The following is a 23,030-nucleotide window of genomic DNA, read 5'->3' on the forward strand; positions in this document are numbered from 1 at the left end:
TTGTGTTTTACCATGAAGTTTTTTTTTTTTTCTTAATTTGGAGTATAATTGCTTTATAAGCTTGTGTTTCTGCTGTACAACAGAGTGAATCAGCTCCAAGTATTAACAGACATATATCCCCTCCCTCTGTCCTTCCTCCCCTGCCACATCCCACCCATCTAGGTCATCACAGAGCATCCGGCTGAGCTCCCCAAGCTGTACAGCAGGTTCCCAGGGCAGGAATAGAGACGTGTACACAGGGAGGGGAAAGGGAGGATGCTCTGAATTGGGAGAGTAGGTTTGACATGGATACACTTCCATGCATACCATGGAGAGTTTATAGTGGGCTTTTCCTCTCGTTGATACACTGTGCTGCTGTCTTTCCTGATCTTCTTGAGAAACAGTTTTCTATCATGTGGTAGCTTCAGGGGTTAACACAATGCAGAAATGATGAAGTCTGTTTAGGTGTTGTCTGTATGGAGCACATAAGAATACTATTAGTTTTGTAATAATAAAGGCTAAATTGAGATACATAGAAGGTTTGCTATGATGTATCCCTTTACTTATCTCTCCATACTTACCTTTCGCTCTTCTCATTTTACAACCTTACCTCCAGTCATTTTAAATTAGAAGCTGACTCCTCATTGGACATGGAGAGAAGATGGATGTGTGGGCTGGGAAAGGTCATGGGGTTGGGGGGAAGCAGAGAGAGAGGGGGATGAACAGGCATCCCACTGGCTCTGTCTGCGTCTCCTTGCAAGGGCACCTCCCACCCCCCCTGCCAAGTAACCTCCTCTGCTCTCACCACCCCCAAACCTAGACTGGTTAGCCCTGGGCTCCCACGTGGACTGTACTTGTCCCTTTGTGACATTTACCATATCATGTTGTTAACGCTGTGCTGACTGTGCCCTTTAGTAGGTTGTAAACTACTAAGAGGTGGAAGCCATCCGTCTCATTCACAGAAACATCCCTGGCCTTTAGCACAGAGAGTGTCACGCAATAGGTTAGCAGTCAGCCCGTGTCATTTTTAAAATGATGATGCTTAATATTCTCTGTTTTGTTTTCCAAGATTCCCCAAAGTGAGGACAAAAGGACCCAGGCCCAGCAGCTGATCACTGTGCCAACACAGGAAGATTCCAAAAAGCCCAACGACCTTTCCAGTTCCACTTCAGAGGCCAAAATAGGAGAAAGCGATAAACAGCCAAAAGAAAGCTTCTTCCAGTTTCTAGGTAACTTATTCAATATCTCAGGAAAGTCATCTCTCTGTGAAGCCAAGCAGTCTTCTTTCAAAGATGAACATGACAAACCTGAGAAAGACTTACGAAATCCCAGTCGTCATGAGGAAGGGGGCCAAAGGGAAAATGTTGGTGGCTCCCTGAGAACCCAGGCGCTTCCAGCAGAGGAACAGGAATCCAGCTCAGCTGAGCTCTCAGATGCCTTTTCTTTGGATACAACACAAGACAGTGAACAGGAAGCCGGTGACTTGCTGCAGTAAGTTTAAAATTTACTTAGCTGAAAAATTGAGCTTTTGGACCTAGCCTTAGTTCTACTATTGACTAAGGGGATTTGAAAAAATATTGTTATGTCCCTGCTACTAGGTGAAAAATTACATGATTTTGTATACCATATCTAGGGTCTTTTGAGCCATTTTAGTGGGTGGTACTAATATCTTCTGGTGCTAACTTGGTTATAGTACAAGATTTACTTCCTTTTTTAAAAAATAATTTTACTTATTAATTTTTGCCTGTGCTGGGTCTTGGTTGCTGCACACAGGCTTTCTCTAGCTGCAGTGCGCAGGCTTCTCATGTGGTGGCTTCTCCTGTTGTGGAGCATGGGCTATAGAGCACAGGCTCAGTAGTTATGACGCGTGGGTTTAGCTGCCACACAGCATGTGTTCCCTCCTGGGCCAGGGATCAAATCTATGTCTCCTGCATCGGCGGGCGGGTTCTTTACCACTGAGACACCAAGGAGGCCCAAAAGATTTATTTCTTATTTAAGACTTCTTTAAACAGGAGTGTTTTCTGTTGTCTGAATTCTTCTGTAGTCAGACAGGCAGTGGGTTCAGTATCTGTGTTTTGGGAACAAAAATAGTCCTATGATTTGTGTTCACATTCTATCAATATCATTTCTTTGTGGAATCCAATTAAAGGGATTAAGAGAAGAAATTGACTATACTTATAAAAGTAGCCTTTTGAACCTTTCTCTTAGCTCCAAGAAACAAATCTTGCACAAATTTAAGGAGCATTTCACCACCCCTTTTTCCTTTCTTTGATTAACAAATGGGCACTAACTTGTTATTCTTTTATTCAAATGAGCTAGAAAGAATATTTTCTATCCAGAAAATATTTATAACAATGTTGAATGCATTAGATATTTTGTGTAACATATAAGTATTCATTCATAGCTAGTAAGTATCTGGTTCATTGATTTTAATTTATCCTCTAGTTGAGAATTATTTTTATTATTTAAAGAGATCATCAATACCGTAGGCAGATAAAGATGACAACTTAGAACTGTGTGATCCTTTGTAGTTTCAAAGTTTCCTCAGGCATGTGCTTTCAGTCAGTTCCTCTTAGTAAGCTTTTAAGGTAGGTGTAGGCACAGACCCATTTTATGGTTGTGAGAACTGAGACCCCAAGTGGATTCAGGTTTGCCCATCAGGAATGCTGAGGGTGGGGCTTGCCCTACCAGATCTTAAAATGTTCCCATAAAGCTACATTTATTGAAATGATGTCATAATACTGGTGTAATATTTGCTAGATGCTTAAATGGAACAGAATAGACAGTCTGGAAATGGACCCTTGTCTATTTGAGCCTTCAAATGTGACAGCATTATGTATTCATGTAGAAAGGAAAACTTGAGGAAATTGGGTAACAATTGGGAGAAAAAAATAAAAACTAGATAATCATGTCATTTTATATTAAAATTAGAGCAGAATAAAAATGATTAAGAAACATACAAAACTAAAAGCATCTAAGTGTGAATTATTTTGATGAGAAGCAGTTTTCTAAGCATGATAGCAATGGAAAGTATTTGGAAAGAGAAAATAGACAAAATTGCTTCCAATTTTCGAACTCTCTTATGTCAAAAACCTCGAGCAATACAGTAAATTGGCAAATGAGAATGCTTTAACTGACAAGCATTTTAGTTAGCTCACCAATAGAATAAAATGGGCAAACAATAAAAACAAGTCATTCAGATAAGTGAGGAAGAGATTTGTTCTCACTAGCAATCAAGGAAATGCAAACTAAGGTGAGAACTTTTCTCCTACTAAACTGATAATGGTAATAAGTGATAATACTCTGTAGGAGTTGGAGTTGACTTGGCTAATGCTCATATACAGTGCTGTGAGTGGAGGGCTGCATGTATCAGGAACCTTGAGAAGCTTGTAGGTTATTACTAATGATATACAAAGGTGTTTATTGAAACATATGTAGGAACACATCATTGGTAACAAACGTCCAATAGCAGACAAATGGTTAAATTTGGGTACATTATAATAAAGTGAAAGGGAAGTAGCTTAGCCATGTCTGACTCTTTGCGACCCCCCATGGACTGTAGCCTGCCAGGCTCCTCCGTCCATGAGAAAGGATTATCCAAAGCAATGATGTTCAAAGTTCAGTCCTTGGATCAGCATCACCTGGGAAGCATTAGAAATGCAAGTTATCTGACTCAGACCCACTAAATCATAGTCTCTAGGAGTGGGGCCCAACAACCATCTAATATCTCTCCAAGTGACTTTTTGTCTCTAAAGAAGTTTAAAATTGTGCATATTTTGAGGTTACGTGGGAATTGAGTAGAATCAAAGGTTTGTGGTTTTTCTTTTTTCTCCTCTGGGTTTGATTAGTAGGTCAGGTTATTTCCTTTGATATTAGACAATAGAAAATGGAAGAGGATACTGTGCCTCTTCTTTTTAGTAAAGCCCTCCTTGATGATAGAATAATTGCTTAAGGCAGTTCACCAGAACCACCTCAGCAAAGAACAGTGATTCTTAGAGGAAAGAGAAAGACCATTAGGCCCCCATTTTGACTGAGACACAGGCTTTCTCCAGCCCAGCTTCAGAAATCCTACAGGTTATCAGGCTTAGAATTATTTATAGTGTTAGTAATGTTCTGTTAAAAACTGTCCATTTGTTTAGGAATTATTATATAAAGTCAAATACTGTTTTGGTTAATAGTGCATTTTGACAGTATAATTACAGTCTGCTTATACCTGATTTTAGGCATAATTTCAATAATATGTCTGAAGAAGATATTTACTAATTTTGAGAATCTGCATTTTAAAGGTTTAAGTTTTATTTCTGTGATATCAGTTTGCTAAAATCATGGACATTTCATTTTTATTAAGAACATGTTGTTGTTCACTTGCTAAATCCTGTCCATGTCTTTGCAACCCTGTTCAACTCTTTGCAACCCTGCAGACTACAGCACACTAGGCTCCTCTGTCTTCCACTGTCTCCTAGTTTGCTCAAATTCATGTTCATTGAGTCAGTTATGAGCATGTTTCAAATATAAAACTTTATTTAAAATTGAATCTATGCTTTTGAAATTACTAGAGATCCTTGGGTTGGGAAGATCCCCTGGAGAAGAGAAAGGCTACCCACTCCAGTGATCTGGTCTGGAGAATTCCATGGACTGTATAATCCATGGGATCGCAAAGGGTTGGACACGGCTGAATGACTTTCACATCACATCACATCACTTTAATCACTATTAATACAATTTTAAAATTTTAGACAACTTATTAGCTATAATTTGAAGTGTTTGTAAAAAATCCTCATCAAAAAGCATTGTAAATGATTTCATCTTCAGTTAATTAAAAATAATAAAAATAGCTTTGTAATTGTTTTCATGTATGGTTGACTATATAGACTTCATTTTTAATATCCTTAAAGCCTTTAAGTAAACTTGTTTGATAACAGTTTTTAGATTGCTTTCCATACTATAACATCCTCCTGGTGTAATCTGTATAGGAAGCTACTTTGTTATTGGGTTCAAATTCTTGAAAATGTTGTATAATTCTTCCATTTTCAGCAGATTCCTATCATCTTGAGAAACTCTTCTGTCAAAACTTTATTGTGATTTTTTTTTAATTGCTGGTTTTACAGCTTTTCTTTACATAGAAAAGTTAAGAATCTTCCCTATTGTGAGAGAAGATATTCTTAACTATATAATTTGAAAGAAAATAAATCTTAATGCTAAAAAAGTAGCTTAATCATACTTGCTAAAAGTGAATTAGGTTGATGTTTGCTCTAACACTATTATTTTCAGGCAGCTTTTACAGAATTTTCTTTGAAGAATGATGCATGTCTTTGGTTGACCTTTGTAGTATCAGATATATTGGATTTATCCAGGATAGAGCACAGCCATGTGTAGTGAGCAGAGGCTTAGTAAGCCTTCACATGATAGGTAGGTATGTTTGGGCTGAAATGCATAAAAACCTTTTCACATTTTCAATCTGTACATCTGTTCCCTTAAATATTTGAATTTTTTAGATATTTTACTTTTCTATTAGTATTATTCAGATCACATACTTCAACTTTACATAACACATGACAATACATTTTTTATTTTGTGAAAACCTTTTTAATTTTCCATATTTAGCTTATTTGTAAAGTTATATATTTTTGACATTTCCATTTTGTTCCTGTTTCCTAATTAGAGAAAAACATAACAAAGGACAGTTTTACATTCTTAATACTGTTCAATTGTGAAGACTCAGCTACAACCTGTGAAAGAACGCTGTAGAAAATAAGACTATCTTGGCATGACTAACCATTTATAGAGTGTGAGTGTGGCTCATCAGTACCTGCAGGGACTAATTATAATACATGAAGCTAAGCTTGCGACTTTGATGTTCAGTGATTTTAACGTGGCATTGTAGTTGTTTAGTATAAAGAATGCATATTTTAGTTACAAGCATGTAACATTTCCATACAGGATGCTGCCGGAGATTATCTCGTCAGAAATTTAAACTAGTTCATATAAATCAATTAAATCATTTCCGTTGAAAGTACCCAGAAAACTCCCCAAATGGAAAACAATTATTCTGCCAACCCTCCCTACAAAGGACTCCAAAACTACCAAAAGGCATTCCTACAGTGAACTGAAATTTTCCTGGAGTGGATTTTTCTCTGTGGTTTATTTTAATAGAAGTTATTTTAGATTAAGAGTTGCATTATTGGATTGATATAGAGTAAAATGGTTAGGATGGTGTTGGTAGTAAGAAAACCTAAGTTTTACTACACATGAAGAATAAACTTCAGGTCCTTCTCTCTCATGGCCTGTTTCTTTGGACATCATGTACATTTTGGAGATCTTTGGGGTGGAGGGAAAACATTGCAGTCTTGAAAGTAGATTTTTAATTATAAAATGTAAAAGCTTTTAAAAGAAAAATCAAATAAAACTTGTCATTTTTCATACTTCTGGATCTTGATATATTGTTTTGAAAAGCTCTTGTGCTTTCTGAATAATTTATGCATTTTAAAATAGGATCTCAGCAATGACATAAATTTACCTATATGTGTTTTTCTCTTAGACAGGTTCCCTTATCCAGCATTTTAACTTTGTTTCATAACTGTCTTTCGTCTAGCCTGAAACTCTTGCAGCAGCTAAAATCACTTCTCCAAAGCAAAGCTTTTCTCTACACATCTCCTATACCTGTTTTAAAAGGGACAGTAAAAATAAATGAATGTAACCAATACAAATTTTGTATAATAGTGGTGCAGAGGATTTTAGAGGCCAGCAGTTATATAGGTTGAAATAAACAGTTTCAGCTAAAATTAAAGAACTTTGTAAGGGGCCAGGTGATGAAGATTTTACATCTCAGAAGTTTACTTTGTGTGTTATCATGCAGACAAATCTATCGTTCTTCATGGTGTTGCTTTAAAGTTGAGAAAAAACATCATTTTTAGTTATTGGAATAACTGGATTTCCTAGTTATTCATATGAGTTCTATAATGTTTTGTTAATTATATGTTTAACCTGAAAATGTTAGAATATACTTCAGGTTTTTCTACCATACATTTTTGTAGTTGAGACACTAAAATGTAACTAGTACACAAAACTGAAAGCACTTTTGTATCAGCTTTTTTTGGATCCGATTAAGAAAGTCGAAAACAAATCGCTTAGCATTTAGTATCATTGCTTTACTTAAGCCATTCATCAATTTGCACAAAGCTATTAAACATACACCATTTGTCAGGTCTTTTGTAGGGCACTTAAAAATACAAAGATGATGAAGATATAGTGTCTGTCTTCAAACAGTCACTAGGTTAGTGGGGAAATAAATTGGTGCATAGATCTTTTTATGGCAAGTCTTTGCTCAGGGCCGTTTGTACCCAGAGATCAGAGACTAACTGCCCATTCTAGTAACAGTAAACAGGTCCCGGGGTGGGTTTGCGTTAGAAATAACTTGGGAGCTGAGTCTCGGAGGGTATGAGTTTCTGTCTGGGGCTTGCATTGGAGAAGGGGAAAGAATAGTGTGTATGAAAGACCATAAGGCAGCATAGCATAGCATCAGAGCTCCCAGAGATAGATTCCCCAGAACAACGGATGCTGAGAATATCAGGAAATGTAGTCTAGGGCTGAGAAAAAATTGGGAATTGGTGCTACAAATTTTTTGATTTCTGCATTTGCCCAGCCAGTTTAATACTCATTATGCTAACCTGGTGGCTCAGATGGTAAAGAATTTGCCTGCAATGTGGGAGACTGGGGTTGGGAAGAGCCCCTGGAGGAGCATGGCAACCCACTCCAGCATTCTTGCCTGGAGAATCCCCATGGACAGTGGAGGCTGGCAGGCCTCAGTCCATGGGGTTGCAAAGAGTCGGACACAGCTGAGTGACTAAACACAGCACATGCTAATTGAATCTCTAAAGAGCTTAACAGGAGAGAGGATTTTTAAGGCAATTCTGTCATTTATTGGCTTAAATATATGCTGAATACTTACGGCAGGCTAGACATCTTGCCAGGTGTTTTCTTTACAACTTCTCTGCCTCTGTGCTAAAAGCGGCTGTTCCAAATTCACATCTAAGTAAAAGAAGAGAAACTTGCTATGATACTCTGATATGGTGCAGAAACCAGTGATGTAGCCATGAGCTACCAATATGAGGCATGAAGGCAATGTGGTTCCTTCTAGTCAAGCACTCACTGGAGATCAAAACTATTAATAGAACCTAAGCCTTAGGTTTGTCAGCCCATATTCTCTCCATTAATCACTGTGGGAGAGACAGACATAATCAAGTGAAAGGGACAGTTCTGAGGAGTTCAAACATTCAGGTTGGCTTGACATTCCTGTGCTGCTGGTCAAATCTGTATTATGCTTAATACAGACAGCCTGGACTAAAAATTCAAGAATTTCCTTCCCAACTTTAGACATATTAAGAATAGGACCATTTGAAAGATACACTTCACCATGATTTCTGGAATTGCTGTTAAGTGTCACTAATTATCTTTCCTGATACTCTCATGCTGTTCTTTTTTGCAGACAAATGGATGGTAAATCAGAGAGGCCTTTAGTAACGTATGCAACCTACCGAGGCCCCAGACAAATTAAGAAGTATTTGAAGCAGCAGACAGTGTCGGAAACCGTGAATCCCTTAGACAGAGAAAATGCAAGTTCTGACTCTAGTACAAGCACACATCGTGGCCCTGGAAAGGAGATGGAGGCTGGAATGGTGTTATTACTGTCATCAGCTAGCACAGGCATACCTGTGAAAGGACAAGTGCCTGAAGGCCAGTTAGAAGACTCTGATTATAACGAAAGAGATCTCAACACAGAAAGCCATTCAACAAACAACCAAGGACTAGCCAACACGGCTTCTTCTGGGGGTGTTTTAAATAAAGCCTATCCTGGGGGACCCGAGACAAGTAGATCATCCTGTCCTGTGACGAGCTCCAGCTCCACTGCTGGAGATTCTGACTCACGGCACCATTTGAGTTGTGCACCAGGTTCTCAGACTGACAGAAATTTCGGATGTTCAGCATTGTTTACAGAAAGTAACAGCAGCAAAATTCCTTATAGTCCGGACTTGCAGAGGACAGCAGCACCAGGAACTGTGGTAAAACGAACCAGCCCCGTGATGAGTGATGGGACACCAGTGCAGGCCGAGAACCCTGCTATTTCTGACTTCTCTTGTAGTAAATCTGATGGGAGTGACCCTACCACACTTGGAAGTGCAGATTTGCCAAGTCCAAATAAATCAATTAGGCGTGAAGCTCTGCAGTTGCCAGAGAGTAAGTGTTCTGACAAGCAAGCGGTAGAGAACTCATCAAAGCAGGCTGCCAATCACACCAGCCCCATGGCTTTCCAGAAACAAGCTGTAACAGACACAGAACTTGTAAATGCTGGAAACAGATCATCTGCCCAAGACACACAGAAAATTTTGGCTCCTGCAGAAATCAAGCAAGAAACAGAAAACACATCAGTTGAGGAACCCACTACTTCAAGTCATGTCAAAGCTCCAGAAGATAGAATCGAGTCATTACACAAAGACACTGACCCACTATTACTAACAGAAGTCAAAAACCTTGTTAGGCCACATGGCAAAGTGCCTCCCTTTAGGATGAATCAAAAGGAAGCTGCCTCTGTAAAACACACCAGTGAATCAGTAGTTGTAACATGCTTAGAAAATAAAATAGCCACTGAACTGAATCTTGAACTTTATAGAAATCACATTTCAGAATCCCTTCTTGACTCTGAGAGTCCTCAACAAGCCACAGCGTCACCTGATGCCAGGACATCTCCCAGCCTTGGCCATAAAAAGTCAGATTTCAGTGCTTCACGCCCTACCATTGTTTCCAGAGTCGGCATGCTGAGCCAGGTGGATATTCCTATTTTAAAGAATGAAGGTTCTTCTGTGCTCATTGAAACTGGAGATATCAACATTGTTGGTAGCTCCAGTCAGTCTCATCAGTGTCAACAAGAACATGTAGCAAATCATGTGGAGGCCACAGACAGGAAGAGTCTCCCTGGGTGCCTTCACTCTGAGCATGCACCTACAACTCTTGAATCCAAGGAAGTTCTTCCTGATAGGGAGAAATACCAGTATGTACTAGATCTCGAAGCCAGTGACACCAACATAACTGCAGCGGACTTGGGCTTTGAGCCTGCAAGCCTCTGCAAGGGGCACAGTTCCACTTCATCTCAAGACCCTGAGAGAGCAGAGTCAGTGCTATCCAGCACTGCAGCAAGTGAGAGCACTGCAGACAAGCTTGATTCTTCTTTCTCCTTGGAAACCAAAACTGATAGCACTGCAGAAATGTTACCAGAAGCTGATGTTAGTGGTCAGAACAATGTTCCTGTTGAGTCACATTCTGGACCAGGAAAAACTCTAAGTCTCTCCAAGATACCTGTTTCCCGAACAGAGCCCAGAGACATTTCTCAGGATGAAATTTCTTCTCCACTTGAAATCACAGGTGTGCCAGCAAATCCTGCTTTAGCAGAATTGACTTCCCTGGAAGTTGAACAGGACAAAATTTTTCAGTTAGTGGATCATGAGGAGATTAAAGAGAAATATTTAGATGCCAGCCTTAAAGAGAGTTGCCAAACTGAGGTTTCCCCTTCTGCCTCCAAATATCAGGGTGTACAGGGAACGGAGGTGGGAGCCTGCAGTGCTCTACCTGCTCATCTCCAGAGTAATAGACCTGAGACTTCACCACCTGTTCATGATGAGAAAGTTACTAGGCAAGTGGCACAGAATTGTGCAGCCAAGGCTTCTATGATCCATCCACCTTCAGTTCCTTGTGGGAGCAAAAAGATTTCTGATTTTTCACAACTCAGCTTAGCTAATACTTCCCCCCAGTTCCAAGAAACTGACAGCACAAAAGCAAAGTCACCTTTTCTGGGTTCTGGTATCGGTTTGGGAAAAGAGGATTTTGCATCTGAGGATTCAAGTTTCCTTCCTAATCCTTCTGTGCTGAGAACAGAAAAGAGAGTCTCATCTCCCAGAAAGAAAGAGGATGCTCATTCCCTAAGAGGTGGTACTCACAGCCTGCCTTCCTCCTCCAGTAACTCTGAAGTTAGCATGGTTAGAAGTTCACATAACCCCGCAAATAATTTTAGTTCTGTAAAAGTTCCCATAGATGTCCCACATGAAGGTGCCTCCTTAACTAATCTGTTGGACCCTAAAAGCTCTTATTTGGAATTGGAAACATCTGACCTCACAGGGGCAGAAGTCACCCCTCTTCAGGACCATTTGGGGGCTCCTACTAGGATGGTATCTCTTGATTTCCCAACTGCTGCCCAATTTGTCAATCCCTTGGAAGCAGCGACTGGAGCAGTTGCTGGGACCCCAGCGTCAGTTAACAGCTCAAGCCAGCAGTGTTCTGAGGCCTCTGCTGAGCACATAGAAGCGAGGAGGAGAGCACATGCCCAACCTTTGGACCTCGAGAGTGATTTCTGTAAAAAGGCTGTTACATTGATTGGGGAGGCCTTTAATTCTGTCAGGGAAGAGCTAAAATCCAAACACTCAGTCGATACCTGCCAGGAACATAGAGCCATAGACGGCATAATGAATCCAGGTACCCTGGAAGAAGACATCCCTGAGAAAAACCCATCAGAAGTGACACTGACAGAGATCCAGCCTGCAGAGCATTTGGAAGAGCAGGCTGTGGAAAACATACCTGAAGTCCAAGGGGAAGAAAAGGCCTGTGTTTCACCTGTGGTTGGTGAGAACAGTCTCCTTTTTGATTCTGATAAAATGAATGTATGTTGGTTGTTAGAGGACCGAGCTAGGGAATTAGTCAATCAGATTATTTATTCAGCCCAAGAAACTGTAGCAAATGATGCTCAGGGTACCTTGGATTCTGAACTTCAGGCTAATACTTCAAAAGTTCTGAATAGTGATAGTGTTCAGCCATGTGATATGGTAAGAGAGTTCTTGGGGTCAGAACAGGCAATAAATCAAAGCATATGTGAAATCAGTGGGAAAGTATTAGGTAGATTCTTTGCTGTAAGTAACTTAGGTAGTGACACAGAGTCAATAAGAGGAAGAGAAATTGTTCTCTACCAAAAATCCCCCTTTTCAGGAACTAGAGATGGGCAATCTGATAGTATAAATTTGCAGGAATCAGATACTGCTTTACTAGCTGAAAACGTACCCTTTACAGGGTTAGATGATAAGGCAAAAACACACTCGTTTTGCAAAAAGGACTCTAAGGAGAAAATGGGGACAGAGTATGTTGATAATCACAAACCTGAGACAAAGGATACAAGAACTCTTTTATTAAATTTCAAATGGCCTCCGTTTGTGAATGATGACATTCACGTACCTGGGACATCTAAAAGCAGCTTGTCTGATACTTCTGTATGTTTATCTGAAAAAAGCTTGCCAGGACACAGTAACAAAAGCACACCCCTTGCAATGTCAGAAGTAGGGAAAATACACAAGGACACTGAAGTAAATACTGAAAAAATTGAGCTTATACCTTCCATGTTAGAAATGGGAAAACCAAATAAGGATGCTGAGTTGAATATTATGAAATATGAGGCAGTCCCCCCAGTGTCAGAAATGGGAAGAGCACATAAAAAGGATGCCGAATTGAGTACCTCAGAAACTGAGCCAACAGCTGAAATTCTTAAAATGCGAGAAGCATACCAAATGGATGCTGAGAGGTATATTGAAAAAACTGAGGGATTGCCTGCCACTTTAGAAATGGAAAATATTTGCCAAAAGGATGCTGAAGGGGATATTGCAAAGACTGAGGTGACACCTGTTACATTAGAAATGGAAAATATTTGCCAAAAGCATGCTGAGGGGGATGTTGGTAAGACGGGAATGACATCGGTTGTGTCAGAAATGGACAGTATCTACCAAAAAGATACTGAGGGGACTGCTGAAAAGGCTGAGTCAATACCTGCCACACTAGAAATGGAAAGTATTTACCAAAAAGATGCTGAAGTGGACAAAACTGGGGTGATGTCTCTTACATTAGAAGTGGTAAATGTCTACCAAAAAGATGGTGAGGGGATCACTGCAAAGACTGAAGGACCTTTATTAGACTTGGAAAACACTTACCAAAATGATGCTGAAGGGGTTATTGGGAAAAGTGAAATGATGCCTCCTTTTGTATTAGAAATGAAAGAAGCACCCCAGAAGGCAGTACCTGCTTCCTTTGAAATATGTAAGGGAGATATGAAGGAGACAAGTGGGGGAATGTTGTCCACACCCTCTAAGAGAGAGATGGAAAGCACATTCCCAGAAGATTCTGATGGGACCATCAGGAAACACAGAGTGTTTCCCACAGCAGTCAGCTCTGAGAAAATACATGGAACAGGTCTGGAGTTGCCCGTTACACAGGTGGAGGCCACATCTCCCATATCTGATGCTGAAGAAGCATACCAAGAGGGTGCTGGCAGGAGTGGTAGAGAAGTGGAGAAAGAGCCTACTGAAACGAAGACAGGCTTGATAGCGTGTGGCACTAGACTCGCCTCGTACTTCAGGGATTATGAATCGCCTACCTTAAGTAAGGATAATGAAGGCTACCCAGCCTTAGCAGTGCCAGACTTTCAACCTGAGGGTACCATGGGAAGGCTGGACAGAAAAACATCTGTTACTACAGTACATAAGAAAGCAAGAGACCTAGAGTATGGAGACAAAAAGGAAGAACCTAACTTAGCCTTCGTCTCTCAGGAGGAGCAAGAAAATTCTTCCTTTACTATACTGTACGAAGAGCCCCTCCAAGATGAGGACAAGTACGCTACCACCGAGGTAAGACGAACACATTCCCTCCTGATTCCTCACACAGCTCCTGACCGCATGCCTGTCTTCGCCTGTGAAAGGTCTGAAAGTAGAACTGACCTCGTCCATCATTTTGCAAAGGAAACCAAATTAGGTGATGCATTTGATAGTGACAGTTCAGAAACATTTTTATCGGTAGAGGCCAAAAGGTACAAGATCTATCCCTTGGCTTTGTCTCCCATTTACGAGGACGACAGCTCTCAGGAGGACATTCTATCCAGCGAGGTCTCACCTGGCCGTCATGGTGCCTCGAAATCAAGAGAGAATGCAAACCAGCCCTCTTCTGTATTATCGCTTCTCCAGTCAGTATCAGAGCGTTTAAAGATGAATTTTGATGAAGATGACAGACAGGAGGGCGGAGAAGAGGAAGAAGAGGACGATGAGGAAGAGCCACTGCATAAAGGAAGTCTGAGAGCTCGAAGGCAGGAAACTGTCACCTTCAAGCGGCCGGATTCTTCTCTTACATTTTGTTCTGATGATGACCAGGAAAGTACTGGAGTCTCTAAGAATTCTTATGTGATGTCAAATGAGCCTACAACCTCTAATCTGCAGATTGGTCTGTGGCCAGAAAAGGCCTCATTTCTACAAAAATCTGACCTTACTTCCAAACTACATTCTTCTCTAAAGAGTGCTTATCATCAGTATTTGCAGACCTCTAAAACCCATTCCTCAGAAAAAGGAGCCAGATTTGGTGGAATTTTACAGGAACCAGTGTCAAAGTATTTCCGTACTCAAGACACCCCTGGCCGATTAAGCCCATTCACAGAGGTAAGTTATTATAATTATTAATTAATGAAGTAGTGCTTTGGGTCATGAAATAACCTAAAAGTTTATTAGGAAAATCACTGTTTTGAGGTTGTGTAAAGACTGTTTAAAAAAATACCAGAGATTACTTTGTTCTTTAGTTGAAGTGTATCATACCTCATGTATTTTAGTTGGATTGTTATGTTTGAGAAAACAAAACTGCTTCATCAGAATTTAAAAGGCTTAAGAGAGAAGCAAGTTACAATCTCAGTTCTTTGCTGACTTCTAGTCTTCAAACTAAATTGTGACAACGTTTTGAATTTCTCAAGGTATTGAATGTACAAAGACTGTCACTTTCCGTTGAACTAATGTGTCTCATGAAAAGATTTTGCAATATTTAAAAATATTTTAAATATTTAAAATATTTTAAGTGTTTGCCTGACAACAGTCTCACTGTACTTGGTCTTGTTTTTGTTCGTGCTTAGCAGGGCAATAAGCAGACTAATTTGAGAAAAAGGAGATGAAAACGTCCTGAAATTCAGTTACACTTTTATTCAACTTAGAAATATTTGAATGTTTACTACAGAAGATTCACTGGACCTGGGACATTTCTTTCTGACATTCCCAAGATCATGGAACTTCCTTTAGGATTCCAAATACCCTTAGTAGCAAGTGCTAATATTTCAATACCAGCCAGTTGCTTGTAAAGCAAGGTCCTTTTGAAAGAAAGGCTGGGCTTTGCAGAAATGTTTCTTTAATGATTCCTGTTGCCTATTAAGTCAAGTGCAACCTCTTCACTCTGTGTTGCAAGGTCCCCAAGTTTTGTTTGTTCAGCCTCACCACTTTGTGCTCTGGTTACACACCCTCTAAGATGTCTGTACTTTGTCTCAAGATGTTCTCTTCCTGGATTTTTTTTTCTTTACTACTCCTGCACCAGGCTGCCACATTGTTTCACTTACTGAAATCCTGTTTCACAAGGTCTTTTCCATACCACTTCCTCACACAAGCCTCCTGGGAACCTCTGTCTGCCATCGCTTCACCTCCATGCTGGTGCCATTTCTCTTGACTTCCTTAACTTGACATTTTGATTGTTTAGTACCTGAGGGTTTAACCTAATCTCTCACCAGAAGAGTCACAGAAATGTGATCATCTTTTCTCCTTTCCAAACTGTAAGCTTCTTGAGGACAGACACACAGCTTTATTTTCCTTTGTACTTACTTTTTTATCCCTTGTAATGATGATCACTAAACAAATATGCAATAAATTGGATTTGCTAAGAAAGTGAACCATCTTTCTGTTTATGTTTCTTACGGCTCACTTCTTCCACTTTTATTATTTCAGAATGTTGGCAAACAAACTTTGAAATGTAACCCAAGACCTGGAAAGGTAAGCATAAGTTTCTTAGATAGGCTAAAATAAAAGAAGTAAGATTAGGTTTAGGTTTGGGGAGTTTAAGGTAGAAACTTTTAACTGACTTAGTAAATGGTTATTTCGTTCAAGAATTTAGCATCTAAAGTGGTATTTACTTTTATGTATTTAGGATATTTTATTTTCTGCATTCTAGGACATTTTAGAATTTTAAATGCATTCTTAAAATTAGTTATTATGCCTGCTTACTATATGTTGCAGATGGTTATCTATGATCTCCATGGAAGAAAATATAAACAAGAGATCTACTGTAATATTCCTGATGCTACATCTTGGTCTTATCCAAATGGGGTACTGATAAAAGTTGTAAGGGGCTGGTAAGAGATCTCTTAAAATTTTATAATATTTTCCCCTTAAGCTGTTTTCTTGCTGCTTATGCTGTATGTTTTTCTTGTATTAAGGTTGCATCCATTTCTCTCCAGATAATTTTTTGAAACATCATTAGAGTTTTATAACTTAATTAGAAAATATAGGTTGTTTTTAGTATTTACAGCCTGCAGTAAAATAGTACCATTTCATAACTGCATGATTAGCAGGATAGATTTGACAAGTTGAATGCTTCAGTTGAATGAAACATAGCTTTGAAAATGAGTTCAAAATTTGTAGGATGGTAAGGAATGTGAAGGCCACATGCTTAAAGTCATTTGTATCACTGACATAAGCAACAAGTGAAGGATTCTTTGTATGGCGTAAAGTGAAAGTGAAGTTGCTCAGTCATGTCCGACTCTTTGTAACCCCATGGACTGCAGCCTACCAGGCTCCTCTGTCCATGGGATTTTCCAGACAAGAGTATTGGAGTGGGTTGCCAAAATGCTGGAAAAATCGTTTGTTATTATGGACCACGTCTCATGGACATGCGGGGACCAGAATTTCTTTGTCCGGTGTTTGGGTTACCCACTGATCAGTATTCAGGTTATAAGCAGTGTGATGTAGTGTGTTTTCAAATAATAAAATGAGACGCAGATGCTTTTTTATCCAGCAACAGGAAAATTAGGGTAGAAGTGGAATTTGAAATTGTTAAGCTACTGTTTTTAATGTAAATGTGTATATAACATCTATAAAATGTATGTATACGTAAACATAGACCCAAGCATAGATTGTGGTGCTGTGTTTAGGAAGCACTGTAAGTTGGGTGCACTTATATTCTTTCTTAGACTCCTTGGTCAGTACATCATTGTTTCAAAATAGGTTTATACGCTAGTAGTAGAAAATAGCCCAGATTTTTACATTTGAATAGACAATGTAGTCTGTGACTTATAACTCTCATATTTGTTTTATGCCTCATTTCTTAGAAGATTAATTATAGCTGATCATGCTTTTTTATATTTGTTCAGCTGGATTTTATATGAGAAACCACATTTCCAAGGTCAGAAATGTGTTCTGGAGGAAGGAGAAAAGGTGTTAAATCGTGACTGGCTTCTTCAGAACAGAAAGCATCCACAAAGAAACTTTGTGTTGGGCTCTATCAAACGTGTCTTAAAGGTAATGTAACAGTTGATTTTTAAATTTTGTGTCATTTGTCATGTAGTAAAGCTGTACTTTGGCCCAGCACTGCTTAGAAATAGTTTGTATTAATCATAATTGTAGTAATTTTGTTATTCTTTATTATCATAGTGATAATTTTTTTTACTAGATATGCATAAAGTATTAAGTTGAATGAAAATTTTAAATGTTACATGAAATTTGGCACATAAAATGTTACATGTTGTATATGTATTTTTAATAGTAGTTGGAATATACCATCCAGACATCTTTAGGCTATTTCCAAATATGTTTTTCTAGTGGAGGTTTGTGGGTGTGTATATGTGGGTATGTGTGATGTTTACAAGAGAAGGGGAGATAGATGAGCGTTAGAAGAAATTTACAGAAGGTAGGTTGGGGAAAGAAAGGGGAAAATGTTGCTTTTTAATTTTCTGTTTATTAATAATAAGATGAGGAGGACCTTGCATTCCTCTTATAATAAAACATACTGTGGGAAGTGCCTTAATGGTTTAGAGAAGTGAGTTAGCGATAAGGACAGAATTGTCCCATGTATTTCAAGGGTTCCTTCAGCAGTAATGTAGTAAATGATTTAGTGCAGTTACTCCTGTGACAGTCATGGACATACATATTTTTCAAATTACAGAAATTCTATTTATATACTAAAAATGTCTACTTTGACGTGGACCCTATCATGGTTTGGATCAATGTTGTTAAAACCCTTGATAGTTGCAGACAGCATACAGAAAAACTCATTATCATAAAGGGGTATCTGCATGAATTAATACTTTCTGTAAAACTGTTAAGCCTGTGTCTAACAAATATTTGTGTCTGCCCTTGGACTGAATGCTGTCATAGGCACTGGGAATAGAAACACAAGTTCTGTATAGTGTCTTCCTGCAGATTGCTCAGAGTCCAGGACAGGGACAGGGACAGGGACAGCTGAATCACATGCCTGTATGATGTGAGACATGCGGTGCAGGGCCGCACATGGGCACGAAGAAGGCGCACCTCTCCTGGAGCAGGCAGCAGCTGGCTGGCGTCTTGAGAGAGCAGACAGGAGCTAGGCAGCATGGGAGGTGTGAGGGAGTCCCTAGCAGAGCCACTTGCGTCACTGAGGTGGGCTTTGGTGGCTTGCTGGTAGTTCGGGGAGATTGATGGCTATAGGATAGAGGGCAGTGTGCGTTTTCATCGAAAAATTTAATCACAGGCATTTCAGCTCATCAGGCAGCATTTGAGTGCTCACTTCATTAGCTAACTCGCTCACAAGAAATTCCTTGAAGCAGGTAATCACTTTGTAGTTGGAATCTTCTAAAATTTAATAGCATGTGGTTTTGTGTCTGCCTTGTGAATGTCAGGCACCATGCCAGGCCTAGTGAGGAGGAAAAAAAAAAAGATGAATAAGGTATTGTAAGCAGCAAACTTCACACCCTCATCCCAAATCAAACAATAAAATCAAACAAAAAATTCAATCTGTTGAGCATGGGTATTTAAATGGGTATTTGCACATCCGCCATTTGCTTTGGATGCATTATAAGAAAGAATAAGTCATGCTTACATTTTTTCCTTCTTCCATTGTTTGTTCATAGAGCCTGTTTTTTTTTTTAATTGCAGTGTTAGTGCCCACTTGACTTGAACTTGCTAGCAACTTTAAGTGAGGAAGGAAAATAAAACTATTGAGCGTTGAATGGAAAAGGCATTAGCATTGTTCTAAATATTTTACAAAGTAAGAATCAGGCATCAAAATGCTTCCTTTTTGTAAACTTGTCACATTTCAGCCTGTTGATAGCTTCATTTTCATGGCGGCCATTCCAAATTCACCTAGGCCCACACCAGCTTTATCTTGTTTCACCATCTTTTAGTGGCTTTCATCTTAAGTAGTCAAAGCTTTAAAGACTGCCTTTAAAGATAATACTTTCATGACATCTTCACTTGGCTGTAAATGGAGCAAGTAATAGAAAATACCTTCAGTCATCTGCAGTAGTCGATTCTGCCCAAGGGTCATCTTTGGCCCTGGTGGAAGTAATTGGAGGTGGAGTAACAGTGCATTGAGACTTGAGTCAAGTGCTTTTTTTTCTCAAATAGAAAAAGTGAATCCTGCACATTTCTGTTTACTATACATTATATATAAGAGTGACATTTCCTTCTTTCAGGAGTTAATTAGGTTTGCCCTTATTAATAAGCTGAGGTGCAAGAGAGCCATCGTTAGATTAGGGACTGAAGGTATTTCCTGTAAGGCAGAGGCAAGTAGTTTCTTGGGTTTTTGGTTTTTGGAGGTTTGTTTTGTTTTGTTTTGTTACCATGTATGTAATTCATTCCTACCCTGTTTCCCTCCCATAGCTTTGTCTCCATTCTTACTGGTTGCTTTAATAGTCTGAGCTTATAGATTTCACCAAGATGTATTTAGAAAGTATATCATGACTAGAAAACTCTGAGAGGAAACCATATAAACTTTTCTTTACTAAGAGTACAAACTGTTTCTTGTTGCTAGGTTCCGGTAAGGCTAGTTGTTTACTCCCTTTGTCCATCAAGACTTACACAAATCTTGCAAACGACATTACTTCTGTGAATAGCCACCATGGAGAAAATAGAACTTATTAGTGAAATCTTTTTCAGCCAACTAGAGAAAAAGAAATCAGTCCTCTAGTACGATAATTGAGAATGTAAGCGATCTTGTTTATATTTTCAATTTTTTAGCCATCATTACCTCTTTTCCATTATGCTGTTTCCCTGTGTGATGTAGACTCAAATGCCTCTTAGCTTTTTCCCTTTTAAAATACACCACCCAAACATTGTTTGTATAATACAATGCAGAGGAAACTTATTTGTGTGAGACACTTAGTTATGTATTCTGTTACTGTACTTCAGATCCCTGGGGGAACGTTTTAAATAATGTTACTAGAACTCTATTTTTAATAATAAACAAAAGAGACTTGAAGACTGACAGGTGACTCTTCTGGACATTTCTGGCCATTTTTTAAAATGAAACTTTAGACAGAGATAAACTTTTTATACTTTAAAGGATATTTTAGGTTATACCTTCCTACTGTATTGTGTTTTAGAACTTTCTGAAAACAAGATGTATTAGTTTGCTTGCTTTTACACACTAATCAGAATGGTTAATAATGATTAATAATAGAACTCAGTTTGGAAAAAAGATTAAAAACTTAGATACCATGATGCAATTGTAAAACAGATAATAATAATAAATATAATTGTTCAGTCTAATAAATGTCACCTCTAATAGTTTATTGCATTTACCTATTTCATTAAAGCAGAGCCATTTGAATTCCACAATGTCCTAGATGAGAATTATGCTGCTGAAACTTGAGTCATATAATGAAACACTCAGGATTACTGAGATAGATTAGACAGCATGACTATAGTTTCAGAGAAGGGAAAAATAATTGTGGTTTTGATTCCTTAAGAAATGATATGGTCTTTTTTGAGTTAGAACTAATTATTGAAAACAAACTTAATGATTACCAAAGGGGAAACATGGCAGGAAGGGATAAACTGGAGCTTGGGATTAACATATACACACTACTATATATAAAATAGAGAATCAATAAGACCGACTGGATTGTACAGGGAACTCTTCTTAATATTCTGTAATGATCTGCATGGGAAAGGAATCTGAAAAAGAATAAATATGTGTATAACTGAATTGGTATGCTATGTACCTGAAACTAACGTAAGACTGTAAATCAATTATATTCCAATAGTATATTTTAAAAAAAGATTTTCATAAGTAAGAATACAGAAAATTATGTCTTCAGTTAGAATAAGGGAAATGTTTACAAAGCTTAGAGAGGCCATGTGCAGAGATAGCATGGATACCAGTATGACCGAAGAGTTGTAGGTAGTTAGTGTAGTTGTGGGTTATTGTGAGTTAGTTGTGGGTCGTTGCCGTATTTTAAAAGGAAAACCAAAATATGAATATGAATTGCTTGGGTCTCAAGTCAAGGAGTATGATGAGGGATGTGGTGTTCCCACGTGCCCAGCTATATAAAGAGTAAGCTTACTGGATCAATGGTCTAGGCCTGTAATCAAAGTCTTGGCCTTGATAAAAGACCTTGACAGTGGCAATTTTAAAGAAAAGTTTGACAGGACATGGTGACAGTGGATGTGTGATGAAGTATAGGATCAAATTTCATAATGTTTTTCTTCTTCAAACTAACTGATACTATAGAAAATAAATACCACAAGTAAGAAAACAGATTTCCTTTACCCTCACCTCTAATTCCTACTTCTTTTGTCACTGTAGTTTAGATAACCCACTGAGAGAGTAGTGCCTCTCTGTTATTTATTTTTTATGTTCCCCATGAGATCAGCTTTTATTTAACTCCCTTCCTCCCTATGGCTTTGTTATGCTTCTGAGAAGGAAGGCTTACAAACTCTTGGCACTCATATATTGGTGACTTTGAACATTGCCTAATGGAGCAGGACTTTTAAAAACAAAGCAGAAAGAATCAGGGTAATATTTTTCAATCAATAATATTCATGTAATTTTCATGTTGTCAATGTAACTTCTTAGAAAAATTAGTTTAACAGATTGGTAAGAAGAAACATGGTCTCCTTTATGCTGTTATTGGTTAAAAATTCAGCTGAACGGTGAGAATAATTATAACTGCATATCCAGGGTATTGAGGATACTGCAGTGTGTGTCTAGATATTTCAAAGTCAGCTTTTTTTTTTCTTTCTTTCCAGGATTGCAGTATTCCAGAGATAGAACTTTGCCCACAGTCGGACCCGGCATGTTGCCCTATCTACATCCAGCGAGCGGTCCCCAATTTGGAAGAGCTGAATATCCCCAAATCTGTGTCCTTCACTGTGAAGTCAGGCGTGTATGTATCTGCTTCTCTTCACTACAGTGATTGATGGCTACCAACGTTAACTTTGTGTCAGATTTCAATTGGTGACCTACACATTTCTGAAGTGTTAATTTTGCTGTGTGTACTTCTGGATACCTAAGAAAGACTTTTTCAAATATTTTAAAACAGATTCTGTCTTTTTTTCAGATCCAGTTAAGTTTTTTATAGATGACTCACAGAAACAGATCCAGGTTCCCAGACACCATTTTTGACAGATGAATCCATTGTCTTTTCACCCACCAGATTGTGGGACTGAGAAATAAATACATATCCCTGACCTGAAACTCTGGAGCCTGAGCTATTTGCAGAGTGTCTGTCTCAGTGCTGGTAGTTACAGAGGGCCTTTATAGTACCAGTGTTTATTACTCTTCTATTCCTGGAAGATAGGTAGAGCTACTCTCCTGTCACAGATGAAAAAATTACGTGGCTGTCCTAAGCTGCCAGCTGGTAAATATGGATTTGATACTAGGCCTTTCTAATTCCAAAGGTATCTTCAGGACTGTGGGTCTGAGTTCAGTGTTAATTCAGTCCCAGATTGACTTGAGTCATAAGTTTTGTGATTTCTGGTTCAATGTGGATCCTTCTTCCCTCTTCCTCCATTTTCATCTGCTCTGATGATGGCTGATGTTGAATTTAGGGGTCACTGTTAGACATCTCCCTTCATCTCTCCCACATGTTAGAACTGTTGGGCATACCCAGTAATTAATACAGACCTGAGAACTGTCTGTAATTATCAAGTTTAGCTGGTTTCTAGATGGTTCTTTTAGGAATCTTATTTCAAATACTC

At 38.8% G+C, this 23,030-nt stretch overlaps 1 protein-coding gene across 2 annotated transcripts in view; it reads left to right on the top strand.

Annotated features, from left to right (window-relative positions):
- The window catches only part of CRYBG3 (crystallin beta-gamma domain containing 3), a 124,546-nt gene that overhangs the window by 45,834 nt on the left and 55,682 nt on the right, over nt 1-23,030 (top strand). For both annotated transcript variants that reach the window (XM_018056904.1, XM_018056951.1), the window contains exons 3-8: nt 1,049-1,470; nt 8,465-14,486; nt 15,804-15,848; nt 16,092-16,207; nt 17,225-17,372; nt 22,080-22,216. In XM_018056904.1, coding sequence (XP_017912393.1) covers nt 1,049-1,470; nt 8,465-14,486; nt 15,804-15,848; nt 16,092-16,207; nt 17,225-17,372; nt 22,080-22,216 — 6,890 coding nt within the window. The remainder of the gene's footprint in view (nt 1-1,048; nt 1,471-8,464; nt 14,487-15,803; nt 15,849-16,091; nt 16,208-17,224; nt 17,373-22,079; nt 22,217-23,030) is intronic.

Source organism: Capra hircus, chromosome 1 (genome assembly GCF_001704415.2).
Source record: "Capra hircus breed San Clemente chromosome 1, ASM170441v1, whole genome shotgun sequence".
In the NCBI taxonomy this organism is placed as follows: Eukaryota; Metazoa; Chordata; class Mammalia; order Artiodactyla; family Bovidae; genus Capra; species Capra hircus.